The 21,963-nt window shown below is 37.3% G+C and overlaps 4 protein-coding genes across 5 annotated transcripts; all 4 read right to left on the bottom strand.

Annotated features, from left to right (window-relative positions):
* Positions 1-1,132: 1,132 nt before the first annotated feature.
* Positions 1,133-17,153, bottom strand: LOC136676925 (C-X-C motif chemokine 11-6-like). Of its 2 annotated transcripts, XM_066654224.1 has the most exons (5): positions 17,097-17,153; positions 2,568-2,641; positions 2,234-2,360; positions 1,982-2,071; positions 1,133-1,457 (listed from the first exon to the last, which is right to left on the bottom strand). In XM_066654224.1, exons 2-5 carry the CDS (start codon positions 2,620-2,622, stop codon positions 1,445-1,447), a joined length of 285 nt encoding a protein of 94 aa, XP_066510321.1. In that variant the 5' UTR covers positions 2,623-2,641; positions 17,097-17,153; the 3' UTR covers positions 1,133-1,444. The 2 variants fall into 2 exon arrangements, with proteins under 2 accessions (XP_066510321.1, XP_066510320.1); XM_066654223.1 differs by lacking the exon at positions 17,097-17,153 and having other exon boundaries at positions 1,134-1,457; positions 2,568-2,684.
* On the bottom strand, positions 4,470-5,519 carry LOC136676924 (C-X-C motif chemokine 11-6-like). Its single transcript, XM_066654222.1, has 4 exons — positions 5,332-5,519; positions 5,098-5,224; positions 4,916-5,003; positions 4,470-4,801 (listed from the first exon to the last, which is right to left on the bottom strand). The coding sequence occupies exons 1-4, from the start codon at positions 5,387-5,389 to the stop codon at positions 4,781-4,783; spliced, it is 294 nt and encodes a 97-aa protein (XP_066510319.1). The 5' UTR covers positions 5,390-5,519; the 3' UTR covers positions 4,470-4,780.
* On the bottom strand, positions 13,363-14,403 carry LOC136677202 (C-X-C motif chemokine 11-6-like). Its single transcript, XM_066654667.1, has 4 exons — positions 14,275-14,403; positions 14,041-14,167; positions 13,857-13,946; positions 13,363-13,736 (listed from the first exon to the last, which is right to left on the bottom strand). The coding sequence occupies exons 1-4, from the start codon at positions 14,330-14,332 to the stop codon at positions 13,724-13,726; spliced, it is 288 nt and encodes a 95-aa protein (XP_066510764.1). The 5' UTR covers positions 14,333-14,403; the 3' UTR covers positions 13,363-13,723.
* A 2,089-nt stretch (positions 17,154-19,242) lies between the features above and the next one.
* On the bottom strand, positions 19,243-20,092 carry LOC136677217 (C-X-C motif chemokine 11-6-like). The gene is made up of 4 exons (XM_066654685.1): positions 19,964-20,092; positions 19,730-19,856; positions 19,546-19,635; positions 19,243-19,425 (listed from the first exon to the last, which is right to left on the bottom strand). The coding sequence occupies exons 1-4, from the start codon at positions 20,019-20,021 to the stop codon at positions 19,413-19,415; spliced, it is 288 nt and encodes a 95-aa protein (XP_066510782.1). The 5' UTR covers positions 20,022-20,092; the 3' UTR covers positions 19,243-19,412.
* Between the last annotated feature and the right edge of the window lie 1,871 nt (positions 20,093-21,963).

Genomic DNA, 21,963 nt, shown 5'->3' with positions numbered 1-21,963 from the left:
ATTATTATGATTATTATTATTATTATTATTATTATTATTATTATATAATGTGATTACTGTGAAGAGCTTGGTGTGTTCTCCCTGTGTCCGCATGGGTTTCCTCCGGGTGCTCCCACAGTCCCACAGTCCAAAAACACACGTTGGTAGGTGGATTGGTGACTCAAAAGTGTCTGTAGATGTGAATGTGTGAGTGTGTGTGTTGCCCTGTGAAGGACTGGCGCCCCCTCCAGAGTGTATTCCCACCTTGCGCCCAGTGGTTCCAGGTAGGCTCTGGACCCACCACGACCCTGAACTGGATAAGCGCTTACAGATAATGAATGAATGAATAATGTGATTATTAATTAATTCATTATTTCACTCATTCATGCATTCATTCATTCATTGTCTGTAATCAATTATCCAGTTCAGGGTCTTTAGCCTACCTAGGGCAAGGCAGGAACACACCCTTGAATGGGCACAAGTCCATCGCAATGCTGACACACACTCACACATTCACTTACACACTCAAACCTATGGACACTCGAGTCGCCAATCCACCTACCAACGTGTGTTTTTGGACTATGGGAGGAAACCGGAGCACCCGGAGAAAACCCACGCAGACACAGGGAGAACACACCACACTCCTCACAGACAGTCACCCGGAGGAAACCCACACAGACACAGAGAGAACACATCAACTCCTCACAGACAGTCACCCGGAGGAAACCCACACAGACACAGGGAGAACACACCACACTCCTCACAGACAGTCACCCGGAGGAAACCCACGCAGACACAGGGAGAACACACCACACTCCTCACAGTCACCCGGAGTGGTAATCGAAACCATAACCTCCAGGTCCCTGGAGCTGTGTGACTGTGACACTAATCTGCTTTTTTCTAACTTTGGGTTTTAGGTTTAATTGCTTTAAACACACTGGGTTCTATTTAATGTGTGAAGGGTGCTTTATTAAGAGTTTATAATTATTATTATTATTATAGTAGTAGTAGTAGTAGTAGTATAAAAACATAAGGAAATTATTTAGTGTATGTATTAGACATTTCAAATAAAATCTAAAAGGCATATATTTCAGGATGGTATTATTTCATTGTTTTATTGTCTTTAAACCTTTCATTCTGGAATATAATTAATTAATCTATGAAGAGCCAAATGAAGACTGTAGAATTTATTTCAAACCTTTGCATATTGAAAGTCAAATGAACAGAAAAAGACAAGGTGTACTGACACAAGGTAATAAAAGAAATCACAGTGTACATCTCAGTGTTTAGCGTTTTACTCAAAATATGTTTAAAAGAAATTTAAAATTTTCAATTGAAAAGGAAGGTGCAAAAACAAAGTTGGGGAGTATTCAAATATCATCACAGAGTTTGAGTGATGAAAAGCTGCCTTTTCTGTTGCCGTCAGGACATTTCTGGTGTGAAATCGCAGGAGATATCAGATTTTTTACTGCTGCTTTCTATAACACAAACACACATAAAAACTTCTGTAAATACGGATTCAACTGTTAAAAAACTGTTAAAAAAGTTCATTTTACTCCATCATTGAATTTTTTTTAAAATATTTTTTCAAATAACAGGAAAATGCCTGAAGACTTTCCCCTGAGTCGCTATTTCAGGACAAACCAACCAAATCAATGGCCCAAAAGCTCTTAGAATAAGACTACAGCCAGTAATTCATCAATGAATCTATTGCTCACTCATATAACATTATGATTTTACTTATACAGCTGTTAAAGTGCTTTATTCTCATTAATTTTCAGATGCAGCATCATTATACTGTCACTATAAAAACAACATCTACTAATAGGTTCATTCACACAAATACAGAAATGCTTGGAGAACTTTCAATTCAAAAGAAACTTAATAAAATTGTCTTGTGATTGTTGATCATTTCTAATGGTCCGTTGATTATGAAATTTCAGCCCAATGTAAACAGCATTTGGTATTTTGAAATAATAATACTATAACCACTATAACTTACTTAGTCTCCATCATTCTCTTGATGAGATCCTGGACAAAGTTGGACTCTGGATTCAAGCATTTCTTTCCCGCACCATCCTTCATAACAGCACTGAACACAAATAAGGGCACAAACATATCCACGTGAGTTGAGTGATTGATCTTTTGATGCGCTCATCTTTTCGGAAACTGCACTGTGTGTTTATTTCTTAACAAAATAAACTGAAAGGTTCTTAAAAATTCAATAATATGCAATAATATTAATGCTACTTACATGATTTCTTGTTTTCCACAGGAAGCACTTGGAGGCAAAATTTCCAGTTTCTCCACCCGATTTAGACGCACCATTTTGAGGCCAGCATCAGCACACCAACACCTTCCTTTGGGGTTTCTGGCCTGTCCTGGAAAACCAAATGAATTTCCATCAGCAAGTAGAATACGCATCAATACTAGCTGGTCTGAAGTCAGTTGTTAATGGTCTAGTCTCTTTTTGATATAGTGAGGGATGTGGGGTCTGAGCTGGGATCTGAAACCTAATTTGCTGTTTAAGAGTGATGTCATACCTTATGAAAATTCCACATTTAACACAATAAAATGTTTCTTCTTACCCCTGACGTCCACCAGCAGCAGACAGATCAGAGCAAGGACTGCAGCGGTCTTCATCGTCTTTGGTCTTGCAGATCTGAGCAGGTGCAGAGATGATTTGGAGTTCAGTGTGTAAGTGAGAGTGTTCCAGGGCTGTAATATATACACCACATCTGGGTTTCCCCATGTCATGTTGTGGTTGTTTTGACCCAAAGTAAGGTTTAGTTTTTGTTTCACAGAGCCACAGGTTCCTTTTCTTATCTTCCTTTCATTTCTTGGAAAGAATGTCTCTAATCGCTGAATAGGCCTCGTGCAAGTCACTATTGGCGTGGGATTTCGGATTTATTACAGCGTGCTGTGGTCGACTTGTTTCTTATATTTTCCTGAATTATTGTAAAGTCGTTAAGATGTTATTGTCATTCCTCATATGATGTGCACAGGAATTAAATGTGGTTTTTCAGGCTCTAGAGCAGAACCACAGCAATATGTACGAATGGACAATATGCAATAAAAACACACAGGACAGTCAATGCACAGGTAAAGAACATAACATGATGCTAATGAGATATGACGACAAGACAATGTACAGATGGGTTTGAAGTAATAACTCCTTTTTTCAAAAGGACTTTCCTAAAAGTGTTTGTTTAGTGAGCATTGTGTTGATTAACGTCCATCATGTTTCTCAGACCATATCTCTAGAGGTCAATGATTAAATTTCACGCTACCTTTCGGACATAATAGAAAGTAAGTCAATTCAAAGTAAGTTTTTTTTCAGAGTATGTTCCAGGGCTCTTTTGCTTCCCACATTTATTTCACTGATTATTGGCACATGGCAAAGGGTCCTAGTTTCCCAGGTTTTGCTTTAATAAATGACTATTTTGGAAACTGGTCAATAGGGTGAAAAAAATGTTATTTATTAAATAATTTGGCTTTTAATGTGTTAGATTTGATGCACAAATTAATGTATTTTAACAGAATACTGAACGGGGGAAATCAGGACCCTTGGAAAATATCCCCTACAGAAAAGAAAAAAAAATGTCTTGTTTATTCTTTCAGTTACACGTGAGAGTGAAACACAAAACAGGAACTGTCCCTTTAGTTCCACCAGATATCATCCAGACCTTTAGATATCTAACCTATTCAGAACTAGAGAACAAACTGAGTACAACTCTTTCACACACTGCTGTTAATATTCATCTAACACCATTAGGCTAAGCTGTTAATGCAGTGAAGAAACATGTGCACTATTACTGTGTGGATCATTTGGCTAAAAGTTTGCCCTGCTTGTCCATCATGAGCTACCGTACCTGTATGTGTACTATGGATAGGCCAGTCCCTAGGGGTTTTTCAGTCATGCAGACCCAACCCTCCACAAGTCTATATCTCTGCAGTCTGGAGACCAGCAAGTGGAAGGGTCTTACACAGTAAGTAGGTTAAATCAGCAAGCGTGAGGTTAGGGTTAGGGTTGGGTTTAGAGTTAGGGGTAGGTTTAGTGTTCAGTTGTACCTCATGCAGAGATACTTTTCTCATGCAGACAGCCATGTAAAAATAGCTCTGCACACCAGGTTTTAGTTCCTGAATAAAAACTTAAGTTTGTTCAAAGACAGTGTGCTTTTTGACTCTTGCACCAATGGACCAGTTTCTACAATTACTGCTAGCTGTCTAATTAATTGCCAAGTTCACTGCCCAATGCACATTAGAGCAGTGAGTTCATTTATTAGTCTAATCTTAAAAAGGCAATGAATTGTTTGGGCTCTGATTTATCTGTAAATTGTACCTTAAAGTGACTCAGAAAGTCAACTCTAATCTCATCCAAAATCTTGAGATACCAAAAGCAAGACACACATTCAGATTCACATTCAAATGATGTTTTTATTTGGCATAACACATGAACATAACACTTTTTTCAATACATTTCAGGACCATCAAAGTGACATATGCTTAAGATATTTGTCTGATAAGTTGAATTATATAAAATACAAAGGATAAAAGATGTAATACATATATTAAAGATATGAGGGAAAATATCTTACAATGTGTTTCCAAAAAGTTTGTACATTAATTTAGTCATCAAAAGCTGTCTTAAATAGAAGCATTTCAATAGGCGTATTTACAGTTTTTACAGTGTAGAAACAGACATTAATTGATATTTGTTTTGATTTGAACAGAAATAAGATTTAAGGGATGGTAAACTATAGCTTGTAACTGATGATCTAGATCTTCACTCTTGTTTTTCTTATTCCGTTAGTGTAGACCCCTGAAAGGAAAGGGAAAAACATACATGGATAATTATCTTTTCTGTCAATGCTAAGAGAAGTGCATATCTATCTATATATATATATACACACTCAATTCAAACTGGTGTTCTCACCTTCTCAGTCATTTTCTTGATGTAGTTCTGGGCAAACTGGGATTCTGGGTTCAGACATTTCTGCCCTGCTCCGTTCTTGAATGTGACACTAAAAGAACAAAATCAAAAAGTTAAAAACCTGAATGCAGTGTGTTAATGTGGTAGTGCACATCATTATGGATCTGAATTGTTACGACACTTACACAATCTCCATGTTCTCACAGGAAGGACCAGCAGGAAAAACTTCAAACTTCTCGACCCGCTGTAAACGCACCATGTTGACTCCAGGACCCTGACACAGACACCTCTTCACTCCGCTCCTCATCTGTCCTGTAAATGCATACAGTGATATTCTTTACTGTAGTGGTGTGTATCAGTTCATAAATCAGCTCCAGTTCTGTGTATCAGGGTGTGATCAATGAAAGAGAGATTCTTACCATGGACTTGTGCGAAAAGCAGGAAAACAACAACAACAGCAGCTGCAGCGGACTTCATTCTGTTTCTGATGATGTTCTGGATGATGCTGGATGTTGAATTGGCTTGTTTCTGCTCAGACAGCTGAGAGGATGAAGCAGTGATTGAAGGCGGACACAATCTACTCTTTTATATGTTCACGCTGGGCTTTTCCCACTGTTGTGGTGGAAAAGAGCCTTTTCTGGAGGAGCTTTCACTTCCATATTTTTTACTTCTGCATGGCTTTCTTATTTCTTTGAAATGTTTTGACTTTCATGCAAAAGTTCACAAGGACAACTATCGTCATGCTGATTCATGTCTTCTATGTTTTGTTAAATTGCAGCTATTTAAAGCAGTGATGCAAGCTATTTTATGAAATAATTCAATTAATTATAATTTAAATGAATTCAATTATTGCACATTGACTTTCCTTATTATTGTCATACTGTAGATAATCACATAATTATTGTATTTATTGAATCTTTTAAATTGTGCATCTAAAATCATTTAAAATTAGATCAATTGCCAGAACTTAAGCCATACATCACAGGTGTGTTCAAGATTTGTGAATGATACAATAGATTCTGGGACAATTCTGTGAGGATCTAATGTCAGTCAACCGTGAGAATCTTAATGATGTCATTTGCTGGTGCTAAGTTTGTGATCACAAATACCACTCCAATGCATGCCATTAGGAACGAGATTTCCAACCCATATACTGCCTCTGAAAGCTACCTCAAAGAAAGATGTTAAATGTAATCTTTTTATATTTTTAGTCTTATTCTGTGCATTTTTTAAACCCATGCAGGATATTTTAAGGGAAAAAGCTGCACAAATGAATATTTTTCCTCAAACCTACAACTATGTTACTATAACAACCCAAAAGACGGGGTAGCATTGTGGTGCTGCAGTTGGTGTCGCTGCCACACAACTCAAGACCCGGGGGTCCATGGAGTTTTTTGCCTTGGTTCACTGCCTGTGAGGCGTGTGGTGTGTTCTACCTGTGTGTGTATGGGTTTTCTCCAGGTGCTCTGCTTTCCTCTGATAATCCAAACACACATGTGAGTGTGTGAGTGACTGGATGAATGTGTGAAGTTCTCCACAGGTGTGAATGTGTGAATGAATGGCACGTGGAGGTGTGATTTGGAAATTAAATTGAATCGATGCAATGTTGTAGACGTCACATCCTCCCACCAATCTCTTCAGTTGACTAAGGTAGTGTTTCTTATAAGTAGTTGGTATTGTGCTGTGTGTAACACCACTGCTCTCAGCTCAGTACCAGTACCAGTATGAGTCCTTTGGAAAGACTCCTAACTCGTTATGTTTTAATCTGTAACATGATAATAATTGTAAGTTATAACAAGTAAAATACAGATTTCAGAAATAACTGAAATACGATTTGACTGGTAAAGGAAGGTCATCATGTGCCCTAATTTTTCTCCACTCTAGGGTTTTCCCTTTTGACACCGGCAGGTCTACTTTGTTTTAGTAATTGGTTCCTTTTCCTCTTTCATTTCTCTGATTTCTACAGAGATCTTTTTGAAATGGTCCTTGTCACACTTTTGGCTGATATTGGCATAGCGCTGAATATGGTATTTTGCAGAATTATTTGGGAAAAGCATGAACATTGCATTATAAATTGGTCAGAAATGTAAGCTGAGTTTAGAGCTGATGTAAGTCATGTCAAGTCTTATGTATTTATAGAGCACATTTAAAAGACAAGCGTCAGCCAAATTGCTGCACAATAAAATCGACTAACAAAACAAAACTTTAAAATATAATAATAAACTCATTAAATCTCATTAAACATTCATGAAATATATAAAGGTAGTATTATTCAGTACGGATTAGACATGACCATCAAACAGAACATGGACAATCAACCAGATCGTCTTAAAAATAATGGTGCAGAAATGTTTTTAATATTATTAAGAAATGCTGGAGTTCATGTTATTTAGCAAGTTAGCTTTACATTTTGGTTAAATAGTACATATATTATTTTATGTACTATATTATATTATATCTGTATAGCTTTAATAAGGCCAGCTATTCATTCATTCATTCACTCATTAATTGTCTGCAACCACTCATCCAGCTCAGGGTCACAGTGGGGTCCAAAGCACACACAAGGCAGAAACACACCCTGGATGGGGTACCAGTTCATCACAGGGCAACACACACTCACACATTCACTCACATCTGTGAACACTTTTTCATTGCCAACCCACCAACGAATGTGTCTTTTTGCATGTCAGACAATTCAGAACAGTGTATCATCATCGAAAGCCTTACATGAGAAAACTGATTCTGACAGAAACTGACTCCAATGTAACAGTGTTATTTTAATGGCAGGGTGGCACGGTGGTGCAGCAGGTAGTGTCACAGTCACACAGCTCCAGGGACATGGAGGTTGTGGGTTCAAGTCCTGCTCCAGGTGACTGTCTGTGAGGAGTTTGGTGTGTTCTCCTCGTGTCTGCATGGGTTTCCTCCTACGGCCCAAAAACACATGTTGGTAGGTGGATTGGTGACTCAAATGTGTCCATAGGTGTGAGTGATTGTGTTTGTGTGTTGCCCTTTGAAGGACTGGCTCACCCTCCAGGGTGTGTTCCTGCTTTGCGCCCAATGATTCAGGGTAGGCTTGCGACCCACAAGTTAAATTACATTTGATTACACTAGTAACCACCGATTTATGCAGGTATATTTACATTTGTATGTGTTCTGTGAGTGTCCCATTCTGCTACACCGTTTGTACCTTTGCGCTCACCCTTTGACACTGTCATCAAAATGCACACTTACAGGAAGGCCTTCAGGCAAGAATTGTAACAGGGGGAGACAGGGTCAAAAGGCCAGGAGCTAACCCACAACTCCAGAAGCTGGGTGACAGTGACACTACTGCTGCATCACCGTGCTGCACAGGCTTGCTATTGGTTTTGCTAAATGGTTTGGATAGTCATCAAAAATCAGGACAAGTTGGCAAGTTGGACACATCTTGTTAATATTTAACTAGCAGTCTGATAACTTATAACTGATAAAATCCAATTTTGGCATGTTCAAAGAGTTCAGCCCGTGTAGAGAACGAACCTCTGTTTACTTTCAAATGCAAGGCACCCAGCATTAAGGCAAGTGCGGAAATGCTGGCTTTTAGCCATATTCCCTTGGTTCTTTTCTCTGTGCCTGTTGTGGTCATGGTGTACATTTCCTTTGATATATATATATATATATATATATATAATTCTGAGATATAAACTAAATATTTTGGGCAGGTTATGACATTTGCAGGTAATCCGATGTGGGGTGCTCTTGGATGAATTGTTTCACAAATGGTAAATTATATTTGGGAAATCCAGAAAAGTGTTTAAAAACTTTTTGTTAATTTCAGTTTCCAGAGTACAGCTTCCTCTCAGTATCTACTTCCCTCTTCCTTGACAGTATGTTGCTTTGTCAGCAGTGTCTACACTTTAATTTTATGCAATCGGCAGACAAACACTAAATATTGAGAAATACTGGGAATCCAAGAATATGTATACAGTATGTTTCATATTCAGGAGACTCTCTTGTGCTTTGTTTCTCAGCAGAAACATCTGAGAAGGCGATTGGAACTACTCTCCAGGAGAAATCACAGAGATTAGCCATATCATTATGACCCCCTCCTTGTTTCTACACTCACTGTCCATTCTTTCAGCTGCAGGAGCACTTTGTATTTCTACAATTACAGGCTGTACTCCATATTTTGCTCTACATTCTTTGTAGGCCCCACTCACCCTGTTCTTCAATGGTCAGGACCCCCACAGAGCAAGTATGATTTGGGTGGTGGATCATCCTCAGTGCTGCTGTGACACTGATGTGGTGGTTGCGCTGGTACAAGTGGGTCACTTTCAATATGTGGAGCCTAATGACTTTTAATATATTTATGCAGTTGACTAAATAAATTAAAGGAATTAATCTTGTGTTTATTTTATAACTAATTGTTCTCCCCAGCTGGCTTTGTAATGGAGTCTAATGTAAGTTGTAAGTTCAGCAACAAAGAATTTCTGAGAAAAGAGAACTCTGAGGTGGTTGAATTTTTTTTGGAGGAGAATAATGTTTGCACTCAGAGGGATAAAAGAAACTGAAACCTAAGTTTCTGTTCGCCATTTCCCACAGAAAACCAAATATCATGCCTCAATGTGTGTTATCAAAAGTTTCTTGTCCATCGAGTTTAATGTAAAACGTTTTTTTTTTCTTTTAGTTGGAAGTGAAGTTGAAAATATTGTGTGATGTGTTAATCATGAAATCTGAATTTGTTTATATTTCCTTTTACTCACACACAAAGTTGAAAAGAACTATACCCTGTATGTAAACAAAGTATTTTAAATCAATAATTTCTACAGTTATCCATAATTTTACAGAAGGCCTCATTTTACATGTCATATAAACATTCATTAGCTGGACGACAAATGGCGTGTGTCTGTTGACTGGTGCGTTATCAATCGCTTATTAATAACAGATGATTGATTAATAAATTGTCGCAGTGGGTCTAGAGCCTACCCAGATTTACTGTCACAATGTGTTCATGCTTTAAAGTTAAAAATGAATTATGGCCACAACTGAGCTCATGCAGAATTTTGCAGAAGCAAATGCTATAACTGACTATTGAAACAAAGACAATGAACTGAGACACAAAGGAAACCAGAGATAAAAAGACAGGATAATTGGACAAGAGACAACTAGACAGAGAGAGCTAAACAGACTACACCTAGACAGAGAGAGCTAAACAGACTAAACCTAGACAGAGAGAGCTAAACAGACTAAACATAGACAGCGAGAGCTAAACAGACTAAACCTAGACAGAGAGAGCTAAACAGACTAAACATAGACAGAGAGAGCTAAACAGACTAAACATAGACAGAGAGAGCTAAACAGACTAAACCTAGACAGAGAGAGCTAAACAGACTAAACATAGACAGAGAGAGCTAAACAGACTAAACATAGACAGAGAGAGCTAAACAGACTAAACCTAGACAGAGAGAGCTAAACAGACTAAACATAGACAGAGAGAGCTAAACAGACTAAACATAGACAGAGAGAGCTAAACAGACTAAACATAGACAGAGAGAGCTAAACAGACTAAACCTAGACAGAGAGAGCTAAACAGACTAAACCTAGACAGAGAGAGCTAAACAGACTAAACCTAGACAGAGAGAGCTAAACAGACTAAACATAGACAGAGAGAGTTAAACAGACTAACCAAACAGGCAAAGCAAGAGCGATGGAAAGGGATAGAGAGATAAAGATTGAGATAGAGAGGAAACGTGAGAGAGAGACAAAAATTAGCTAGAAACACAAACAGACTTGATTAGAGCGGTACCGGTATGAAGGGGAAGGGGAAGAGAAAGAAACAGATAGACCAGACAGGCACACAAAAGGTAATCTAAACAGTAGAGCACAGGTAGAGAAGGTAAATGTCAAACAAAGAAGCAGTCACACAAAGGAACTTAAATACACAGCACAGACAAGGGAACACCTGGGACAGATAACAAGAGGGCAGGACTACAAAGGAGGCTTTGTACAAGAACAAGAACAATAACAAACAGAGCCATGTGGCTTGTTTAAACTCATTTAAGTAGTAAACACAGTTAAATTTAAGATATAGCTGATTTCATAAATCAATATTTTATGTTTTTAATGTATGGATATTCCATTATATATATATATATATATATATATATATATATATATATATATATATATATATAGATGGTTGAATTAAGTATTCATGAGGTTTTTCACATAACAGCACAAAATTGCAAATTTTAAAACTACTTTTGCTATAAATTAAGTATCATGGCAGTAATGACAATGGTGTTCTGATAATAACGTAATGTTTTGGCGGGAACTTAAATACACAGCACAGACAAGGGAACACCTGGGACAGATAACAAGAGGGCAGGACTACAAAGGAGGCTTTGTACAAGAACAAGAACAATAACAAACAGAGCCATGTGGCTTGTTTAAACTCATTTAAGTAGTAAACACAGTTAAATTTAAGATATAGCTGATTTCATAAATCATTATTTTATGTTTTTAATGTATGGATATCCCATTATATATATATATATATATATTTAGATGGTTGAATGAAGTATTCATGAGGTTTTTCACATCAACAGCACAAATCAACATTGCAAATTTTAAAACTACTTTTGCTATAAATTAAGTATCATGGCGGTAATGACAATGGTGTTCTGATAATAACGTAATGTTTTGGCGATGACATCAATAAAAAAATGCATCCCCTTTGATTTCAAGAGAATTAAATGTAACAATGACATTATTAAACAGCATATCTAAAACATAGCACAATAAACAATGCTCAGAAAAAATGTAAAAATGGAGAGAGAGAGTGCAAGGAGACCTAGGAGGGGTGTTTGTCATTAAATGTTTTTGTATTTCCTGTTTTATCCTATCACTGGCTCTTTTATTTCATAGATTAACTTTCCATTGTCTGCGTTGTGTGTCTTGTTCCCATTTTGAAAGTTGTGATATTGCTTTAAGCCTTCCTGTCTCTTTACTTTTTTTTGTATTTCCCTTTTTCGCTATCAAGATATTCCTAGTATTTCACTGGAACTCTCTTTACTTTGTTCTGTATTCCCTAGACCTGTCTGCTGATGTCTTGTGGACCATATTGACTAAACAACATTGAAAATGAGTTTTAGAAATTAAGGCATTTTACTTGAATTTCATTGTAGAATTACATTACTATGCTTAATAATGTTTAATATCAAAACAGATAAAAAGATACTGATGGTGAAACTGAAAATCTGTCATTGCCATCATGGAGTGTCTTTAGCATCACAGTCAGTAATGTGTTGGTAATGATGTTGTGGTAATGGCAATTTTTACTTTTTGAGGTCAAAATATCCTAGGTTGTGGCTTTGCTAGCACTAGTCAACGGCTATTAAAATATGCACTTTAAACGCATGTACATAATGTTAAGATTACCTTTGTGTTTATGATAGCATAAAAGGTAATGATACTGAATAAACTTAATCTATGATCAGGAGGAATACATTATTAAATTACTCACATTTCCAAACATTAACATGTCACTTTTATCTCAAGTCTGACATGTTCTCCTCTGTCAGTCTCTGTTTCCATGTTTATGACACTTCACATAATTCCGTACAGAAATCCTAGGGTGTTGTGGTAATGGCAGGTATGTTGGTGACAATAATTAATTGTTTAAAATATTCCTTAGGTTGTATAGATATGAACTGAAGTAACACATTCTGTGTTTCTTTTAAATAATAATAATAAATACGTTGTGATGTATTTTATGAAATGTCATTTTACTGGAGTGGAGAACTTTTAAAGTCTGGGTTTAGGACAAGGCCATAGTAGCAAAGTATTGATGTTTATAACATTTTTAAATATAGAAATCATAATAATTTTGTCACATATGTTTTTTGATGATACAATAAATGATATATTTAATACCTAAGCTAATTTTTATGTAATAAAGTATTTCTAACATGAATTTATAACCTGGGGACATCAAAGTTCCCCTAAATGAAGAATAACTCTTTTATATTCTGATTCTAATTCTGAAGTATTGCCACATACTTCCCTCAATCCGAAATTGAAATATATTTTGAATATAACCATCTTCAATTTTCTCCAACAGTATCAGCCCAAGATAGATTTTTCTTTATTTATGTGTTTTATTTGACTAACAGAAATACAATATAAGAACATATGGTGAGTTATCTAACGATTGGACCTCTTTTACTTTCTTACATCTTTCTTGATATATCTCTCAGCCAGTTCAAATGGTATGTTTCACCTGCTTTACCTCTTTCACTTGATCTAATATTTGGTTTTAAATTTTGTCTGGCAACTTACATCCAAAAATCGGATAGGACATACAATAGTGCTCAGATTTTATTTTTCCCTACGGTTATATTTTGAAGTTTTTACAGTATATTTGAGAAAATACATGTGTCAAGAGGCAGGCATGGATTTAGGTTCAGTTTAATTTATTTAACATGTATAACATGTAAAACATCAAAAGTAATCCATCCATCCATCCATCCATACATCCATCTATCCATTATCCATTGCTTATCCGGGCACAGGTCCAAGAAACCCAGACGTCCAAAAATAATAATACATTCAATAATCTTTCCTGAAATGTCAGTATACATTTTATACACATTTATCTGTCAATATACAACTATATACACAGTTTACAAGTTTTACAATATTTTTAAAAAGTTTTTAATTTAAATTATATTTTAAATTTATGTTTCACTTAAATTATATTTTAAATATGGCTGAGTTCAAAGTTCCGATGACATTCACAGGCTCCATTTCCACATCCTGCTTGTGTTTCACGTTTTACTGGATGCTCCTGGAAAAAAAAAACATTCTGTTAATCTTCTTATTTTTGATCAACTTCTGCTTTTTCACCAATTAATAACTCAAACATTCAAAATGATGAATATAAACATGTTCCAGTGGGAGTCCTCACCTCTTCTGAACAGCTTTCTTGATGTAGTTCTGAGCAAACTGGGAATCTGGGTTCAGACATTTCTGCCCTGCTCCGTTCTTGAATGTGACACTAAAAGAACAAAATCAAAAAGTTAAAAACCTGAATGCAGTGTGTTAATGTGGTAGTGCACATCATTATGGATCTGAATTGTTACGACACTTACACAATCTCCACGTTTTCACAGGAAGGACCAGCAGGATAAACTTCGATCTTCTCGACCCGCTGTAAACGCACCATGTTGAGTCCAGGACCCTGACACAGACACCTCTTCACTCCGCTCCTCATCTGTCCTGTAAATGCATACAGTGATATTCTTTACTGTAGTGGTGTGTATCAGTTCATAAATCAGCTCCAGTTCTGTGTATCAGGGTATGGTCAATGAAAGAGAGATTCTTACCATGGACTTGTGCGAAAAGCAGGAAAACAACAACAACAGCAGCTGCAGCGGACTTCATTCTGTTTCTGATGATGTTCTGGATGATGCTGGATGTTGAATTGGCTTGTTTCTGCTCAGACAGCTGAGAGGATGAAGCAGTGATTGAAAGTGAGCACGATCGTCTCTTTTATACGCTCACGCTGGGCTTTTCCTCGTTGATGACACGGAAAGGGCCATATTTGGAGGAGCTTTCACTTCCCTAAAACATGCTTCTGCTTGCCCATGCTTTCTCATTTCTTTGAAATGTTTTGGTCTTTACTCAACCAAATGTTGTCAGTCTGGCCTGTATTTTTTATCATGTCACTGTACTGCATCGTTGTTCAAAGCAGCACAAGGTAATTTGTAACAAAATGGCATTTTAATGAAGTCCTTAGAAGAATTTTTAAAGTGGAAGGGTATTTATTTTATAGGGTCCTGGAAAATGCTTCCTCAATGCATCAACTTATTTCCAACAATAACTTTATAAGTAATAATAAGCAATAAGTAATTTCAGCAAAAGGCATAATGTCATGTAAAGAAAACAGTATACAGCTGAATGTTAAAGTGAGTTGCATTAAATCATGTATTGAATTTTTTTCCCTTATGAAGTTTCAGTGCTTGAGATCTGAGGTTCTGTTCTGTCAAAGATGGTAAACAGCAGTTTGAGTTTTTTAAACTTATATCATAATTATAGTGTATTATTATAAGTTGAAGAAAATGTCAAATTTAACATAATAGATTAAACGTAAATTTGACAATTTCTTAATTTTCACAATATTAATGTTGTACGTTAACCTTGTACATGAACTGCAATCACCCAAGCACAACTTTACACTCAGTCTGACACGTGTGAGAAAGAACTAATATTAGGAGTACAAATAAGTTATAAATATGTGTGTTTGTAATTCAAAAATCCAAAAACAAAAAGAAAATTGTAAAAAGTTGGAAATTTGAAAATGCGCGTGAGAAGGTTTTGTAACTACTTTTGTTATAAGTTGAAAAAGCACAGTAGAAACCACATGCATCAGTTTGTTCTGTTCTTGGGGATAAAACTGCAAAAGTACATGTGAGTTTTGGTTTAGTGATTGTGAGCATAGGGTACATTTCAGTGAAGGACAATATTCTTACATATTTTACAAACAATTTCTACAGATCTGTTGATCACAAAGTTCTGAGACTGTGTAAAGTGCAGATGGCATTTTTAAATTCTGGAAGAATTTCAAATATTGTGGTTTCCCTCTCTCCCAGATCATTCATTGAGCTGTCTTTCACTTTCCACAGCAATATACAGCTTCCTCTCAGTTTCAACTTTGTTCTTTGGAAGTTCTAAATAAAGCAATCAGCAGCAGTGAAAGTCCAGTTTCACCACACTATTTGTATTGAAGGAGAGTCGGATGCGTCTCGGCCTTGACCAAGACTGGAAGTTTTGATTGTAGCGCAATGAAACTGAACTGAATTGAGTTAAATGTGTTGCTGGGGAATATTTGCAAGATTTGAGCACATTTCTTCTGTTTATTATTTTGATTAAAGTAAGTAAGCACTTATATATATCAAATATATGAACTAGTCTGTGAGGACCATGTGAGGGAAGTGATCACTGGTAAAGTTACAGTTCCTAATAAAAAAAAAAAAAAAACAAATACACCCCTGTTGCACTAAACACCCAACAGAATTACTCACTTAAAATCCTTTAAAGAGGAACACAAGTTTGTATATGGTATGATAAAGAAAACAGACATTGTTTTGATAGGTTTGAGTTATAAAGATGTATTAGACACTTGGCTAAATTTAATAGCAAATATGTAATAGCAGCGATAACCTTTAAAATTTTAATATTAAAAGCACAATCAGCAAAAGTGGACAGCTAAAGACAGGGAAGATGGGAGCTGGCTGCAACTAGGAAGATTTGGGAGTCAATCCATTAAAGGGAGGGGAAATGAAAGGGAAACAATGATCAAACATGCTACAAACCACCAGGGCTTGGACGTTCCCCAAATGTAATGTAATGTGCAATTATTTGTCACTGTACATCGTACAACGAAATGTGTCTTCCGCATTTAACCCATCTGTGGCAGTTAACACACACACACACTAGTGCACTAGGGGCTGTGAATACACACCCAGAAGGGTGGGTAGCCATCCCCAGTGCCCGAGGAGTATTTGGGGGTTCAGTGTCTTGCTCAAGGGCACTTCAGCTGCCCCCTTGCACCTTACCCTTCTTGCAAATCAACCATCAACCACTAACCACCTGTCAGGAAGGTACCTAGATTTAACAAGAGAATTAGCAACAAACGGTTTGGGACTAAGCCCAAAATATAAGTCCCTCAGTTCCTCAAAAGTGGACTCACACAAAAAAACTAATAAAATTAAACCAAATAATACAAATAATCCAAAGAAAAAAAGGGGCTAAAACAGTAGCAGTCAAGCTATTGTTCTCTTTAAAACAAACAAAATATAAACATAAGAGCACCCAGCATTAATACACTTCTATGTGGGTGACAATTACCTGTTGACCATTAACCTCCTACAAGGTAAAATGGCGCACCCAACTCTCAAGGCAACCAGGAACCTAAAATCACATAGCATTTAAATCAATATATAATAACCATTTTAATTAAGAAACCAGGTGAGCCCTAAACATACCTTCTGCATTACAGCAGAAATCAATTGACTGCACTGCACTTATAACTCAGCCATAAAACACCTGAAACACATTAAAACACAGACACATTTATATATCTACCTTAAAAACAAACAATGGGCAAAAAACTTATGGCAGCGAAGGGAAGAAACCAGCAACATACCTTCAACATACAGTGAGCCTGTGTGCTCTGTTAGGCCTGAGAAAGCTTATCAGTGACACTAGAGAAGCCCACTGTATTTCAGCAGAAATCTGGTAAAGAGTTCACATACATTTTTTATGTGAACAAAGGCTCTGACAAAAAGTCTTATTATTACAGCACCTACTGGATCCAAGGCAGAGGCCTGTGGTAGTTTGTAGCTATTAGTATCAGCAATAGTGTTAGCAGACAGGGCAGCTGTGAGAGACAACCAACCCAAGGCCAGGCCTGAGACACGAAGCCTGAGATTGTTATTTGGTAAAACTTGGCTGGAAAATAATAGAACCCTTGTTAATGATATAACAATAATGATAAATAAACAATAACAACATTTGAAAATAATGATCAAGGGGCGTGATGTATTTGGGAGGACAAGGAAAAGCCAGGTGTTAGTCTAGAGATTGTCAAAGGCTGTGAGGCTGTGAAAAACAGAAACACAATTAATCAGAAGAAAAAACAGAGTGGGAAAGAGTAAAATGGCCTTGAGTATAGATAAGAAACTTTTTCTAAAAAGTACACAAACTTTCTTTTGAATTTAACAGTTTTCAGTAAACAATATTTGAAAAGCTTTATACAATTTGTACTAATAAAAATGTATTTTATAAATTAAGAGTGACATTTTTACTCTCATCTTAGTACTTCATAACAAAACTCAACCCAATCATATCAAGAAATTAATTTTAATTAACACATAGGTAATTCTGGATATTACAAAATCTATTTTTATTAGTAAACATTTAATTTTCACTAGTAGTAATTAATTTATTCATATCCATAATTCATTCATTCATTCATTCATTCATGAATTAATATATTCATATCTATGAGCACTTATCCAGTTCAGGGTCACGGTGGGTCCGGAGCCTACCCGGAATCATTGGGCACAAGGCAGGAACACACCCTGGAGGGGGCTCCAGTCACTCACAGGGCAACACACACATTCACACCTACGGACACTTTTGAGTCACCAATCCACCTACCAATGTGTGTTTTTGGACTGTGGGAGGAAACCGGAGCACCCGGAGGAAACCCACGCAGACACAGGGAGAACACACCACACTCCTCACAGACAGTCACCCGGAGGAAACCCACGCAGACACAGTGAGAACACACCACACTCCTCACAGACAGTCACCCGGAGGAAACCCATGCAGACACAAGGAGAACACACCACACTCCTCACAGTCACCTGGAGGAAACCCATGCAGACACAGGGAGAACACACCACACTCCTCACAGACAGTCACCCGGAGGAAACCCACACAGACACAGGGAGAACACACCACACCCCTCACAGACAGTCACCCGGAGAAAACCCACGCAGACACAGGGAGAACACACCACACTCCTCATAGACAGTTACCCGGAGGAAACCCATGCAGACACAGGGAGAACACACCACACTCCTCACAGACATTCACCCAGAGGAAACCCACACAGACACAGGGAGAACACACCACACTCCTCACAGACAGTCACCCGGAGAAAACCCACACAGACACAGAGAGAACACACCACACTCCTCACAGACAGTCACCCGGAGCGGGACTTGAACCCACAACCTCCAGGACCCTGTGCCTGTTTTAAGTTTTATAGTCAGTAGAGGCCCATTTTCACCGCCTGTGGGAGGGTCTCTAACGACTGTAGTCTACTTAGAAATGTTAAGCTTTCAAATCAAACTGACAATGGATGAATATAAATGGAATAATTATTTTCAGTGTGTGATTTAAATGTTTAACATATTCCCATCATTTAGGCTACTAATATTGTTGAGTATTGGTTCTTGAACAGACTTTGGTGTTGTCATCAGTAACATTACTTACAAAGTTGTTTGGCCACCAAACATTAATAAACCTTTAAAGCAAATAACAAACCACAGATTCTATATTTTAATTGCGTTTTACAAAATGTCCCCAATTTTTTGCAAATGGTGTTGTGCAAAATCATTATTTGGCATTTTTCTAGTGTCATCAGGTCTTTTATGGTATATTTAAGAAAGGATTATATTATTATATTATTTTTTACAACCAACATTCAGAACCTCAAAAACAGCAACATACACAAAGTCTTGGAAAAGTTTTTATTTTTATTTTAAAACGTCACTATAGTTTATACATTTGTCAGGGAATATACAGCTATATACACAATATACAGTTAAATTATATAAAGCATGTCAAGCTTAAATTATATTTTAAATATGGCTGAAAACTCAGTCATGTGCAGAGTTCTAATGACATTCACAGGCTCCATTTCCACATCCTGCTGGTGTTTTGTCAGGTTTTACTGGTTACTCCTGAAAAAAAACAGCATTCTGTTAATCTTCTTATTTTTGATCAACTTCTGCTTTTTCACCAATTAATAACTCAAACATTCAAAATGATGAATATAAACATGTTCCAGTGGGAGTCCTCACCTCTTCTGAACAGCTTTCTTGATGTAGTTCTGAGCAAACTGGGATTCTGGGTTCAGACATTTCTGCCCTGCTCCGTTCTTGAATGTGACACTAAAAGAACAAAATCAAAAAGTTAAAAACCTGAATGCAGTGTGTTAATGTGGTAGTGCACATCATTATGGATCTGAATTGTTACGACACTTACACAATCTCCACGTTTTCACAGGAAGGACCAGCAGGATAAACTTCGATCTTCTCGACCCGCTGTAAACGCACCATGTTGAGTCCAGGACCCTGACACAGACACCTCTTCACTCCGCTCCTCATCTGTCCTGTAAATGCATACAGTGATATTCTTTACTGTAGTGGTGTGTATCAGTTCATAAATCAGCTCCAGTTCTGTGTATCAGGGTATGGTCAATGAAAGAGAGATTCTTACCATGGACTTGTGCGAAAAGCAGGAAAACAACAACAACAGCAGCTGCAGCGGACTTCATTCTGTTTCTGATGATGTTCTGGATGATGCTGGATGTTGAATTGGCTTGTTTCTGCTCAGACAGCTGAGAGGATGAAGCAGTGATTGAAAGTGAGCACGATCGTCTCTTTTATACGCTCACGCTGGGCTTTTCCTCGTTGATGACACGGAAAGGGCCATATTTGGAGGAGCTTTCACTTCCCTAAAACTTGCTTCTTCTTGATAGTGCTTTCGCATTTCTTTGAAATGGTTTAGTCTTTACTCAACAAAATCACGTCACACTGATCTGGATGTATTTTCCTTTGTCATTGAATTTTATCATTGTTCAAAGCAGCACCAGGACATTTTCACATTTTCACTAAGAGAAAACTGGGCAAACAGACCAGAAAGAATAAATAAATCTTATTCTAAAGCAGGGCTGGGCAATCGTATCTGCAAATGGCCGGTGTGGCTGCTGGATTTTTAACCCATTCAGGAAAGCGCACGCCTCATTCCACTGCTTTAAATAGTTGGTCCCACGCCTGCCCTAAATGCTTTGATATTTTTATTATTTTTACTTTATGAGACTTTTGTGATACGTGAATAAATCTGACCACAATTCATTTATTCATTCATTGTCTGTAACCGCTTATCGGATTCAGGATCACGGCAGGTCCCGAGCCTACGCAGAATCACTGGGTACAAGGCAGGAAAACACCCTGGAAGGGGCTTGACAACTGAAAATTTTATAGATTCATTTATTTTTTGCAATATTCTGAAAGTTGTTCAGATTGTAATTTTACAATATCAGATAAAACATTGAAGGGATGTTTTTCATTACACAGTCATGTTATTCCCCACAGCATGTTCTTTGCCTTAAGTAATTTCTGCAAAAAATATAATAACATTAGACCAAAATACAATACTACTGAATTAAAATTGTATTTATTTATATATTTATTTTTTTTATCTTACATTTTTTGGCCAGAATATCATTCTTCTGTGAAGTTGTAAAAACTTAAACATAACATTGAAAAAATGATACATTAACTTTTTTCTCTCCATTAAATTGTTAGTTAAAAGATCAAATCAAATCAAATCAAATTTATTTGTATAGCGCTTTTTACAACTGATGTTGTCACAAAGCAGCTTCACATAGCTTCACTAAGACAAAGATTTGACATGAAATGTAAAAATGTAAAGAATGTAAAAATGTAAAGAATGTAAAGATGTAAAAATCCCCAGGTGAGCGAGGCCAAGGGCGACAGTGGCAAAGAAAAAGTCCCTCAGCTGAGGAAGAAACCTTGGAAGGAACCAACGTTCACAAGGGGGGACCTATCCTCCTCTGGTCAATCTACTGGTGATAATAGTTAGTAGTCCATGAGAACTTCAGTGTAGGGGCAGCTTCAAGGCACTCGGTGGTGGCTGGAGCATGGGCAGCTGGTTTAAAGCGTGGAGGAGGATCTCGACAGTCATCCATCAGTGTCCAGACGGACAGGTGGGCGGACTCTGGCAGATCTGACTATGACAGCTTTAACTAAAAGGAGAAGAACCAGAAAGGTTTAGACGCGGGAGCTTCCTGAAACACTGACATCCCTCCGCTCCACCGTCAAGAAACCTGAGTGATCGCGTGAAGCGGCGGGACGACAGCACCAGCGTCTCAGTTTACTATAATTCCCTGTGTCCATGGACCCCCTGGATCTGCCGCCTTTATTTATGGGGGAGCATTAACTACCAAAAAGATAAACTAAACAAGTGAGTTTTTAGTCTACATTTGAAGATTGTGACTGTGTCTGAGTCCCGAACATTTTCTGGAAGATCATTCCAGAGTTGGGGGGCTTTATAAGAAAAGGCTCTTCCCCCAGCTGAGGCCTTCTGAATTCTGGGAACAATTAAAAATCCAGTATTCTGTGATCTGAGTGAACGTGGAGGCTCATAATAGGAAATAGAAATTTTGAAGGTATTCAGGAGCAAGCCCATGTAGG

Source organism: Hoplias malabaricus, chromosome X2 (assembly GCF_029633855.1).
Source record: "Hoplias malabaricus isolate fHopMal1 chromosome X2, fHopMal1.hap1, whole genome shotgun sequence".
Lineage (NCBI taxonomy): Eukaryota > Metazoa > Chordata > Actinopteri > Characiformes > Erythrinidae > Hoplias > Hoplias malabaricus.
This window is presented reverse-complemented; position numbering and strand designations above follow the sequence as displayed.

What these genes read in the sequence shown, in the direction of transcription:
- LOC136676925 (XM_066654224.1), bottom strand. Translation starts at nt 2,622, where the DNA reads ATGAAGACCGCTGCAGTCCTTGCTCTGATCTGTCTGCTGCTGGTGGAC. An exon ending in GCTGCTGGTGGACGTCAGGG is followed by an intron (nt 2,361 to 2,567) that starts GTAAGAAGAAAC and finishes TTGGTTTTCCAG; the next exon opens with GACAGGCCAGAAACCCCAAA. An exon ending in TGTGGAAAACAAGAAATCAT is followed by an intron (nt 2,072 to 2,233) that starts GTAAGTAGCATT and finishes ATTTGTGTTCAG; the next exon opens with TGCTGTTATGAAGGATGGTG.
- LOC136676924 (XM_066654222.1), bottom strand. Translation starts at nt 5,389, where the DNA reads ATGAAGTCCGCTGCAGCTGCTGTTGTTGTTGTTTTCCTGCTTTTCGCA. An exon ending in TGTGAGAACATGGAGATTGT is followed by an intron (nt 5,004 to 5,097) that starts GTAAGTGTCGTA and finishes TTGTTCTTTTAG; the next exon opens with TGTCACATTCAAGAACGGAG. An exon ending in TCAAGAAAATGACTGAGAAG is followed by an intron (nt 4,802 to 4,915) that starts GTGAGAACACCA and finishes CTTTCCTTTCAG; the next exon opens with GGGTCTACACTAACGGAATA.
- LOC136677202 (XM_066654667.1), bottom strand. Translation starts at nt 14,332, where the DNA reads ATGAAGTCCGCTGCAGCTGCTGTTGTTGTTGTTTTCCTGCTTTTCGCA. An exon ending in GCTTTTCGCACAAGTCCATG is followed by an intron (nt 14,168 to 14,274) that starts GTAAGAATCTCT and finishes ATGCATTTACAG; the next exon opens with GACAGATGAGGAGCGGAGTG. An exon ending in TGTGAAAACGTGGAGATTGT is followed by an intron (nt 13,947 to 14,040) that starts GTAAGTGTCGTA and finishes TTGTTCTTTTAG; the next exon opens with TGTCACATTCAAGAACGGAG.
- LOC136677217 (XM_066654685.1), bottom strand. Translation starts at nt 20,021, where the DNA reads ATGAAGTCCGCTGCAGCTGCTGTTGTTGTTGTTTTCCTGCTTTTCGCA. An exon ending in GCTTTTCGCACAAGTCCATG is followed by an intron (nt 19,857 to 19,963) that starts GTAAGAATCTCT and finishes ATGCATTTACAG; the next exon opens with GACAGATGAGGAGCGGAGTG. An exon ending in TGTGAAAACGTGGAGATTGT is followed by an intron (nt 19,636 to 19,729) that starts GTAAGTGTCGTA and finishes TTGTTCTTTTAG; the next exon opens with TGTCACATTCAAGAACGGAG.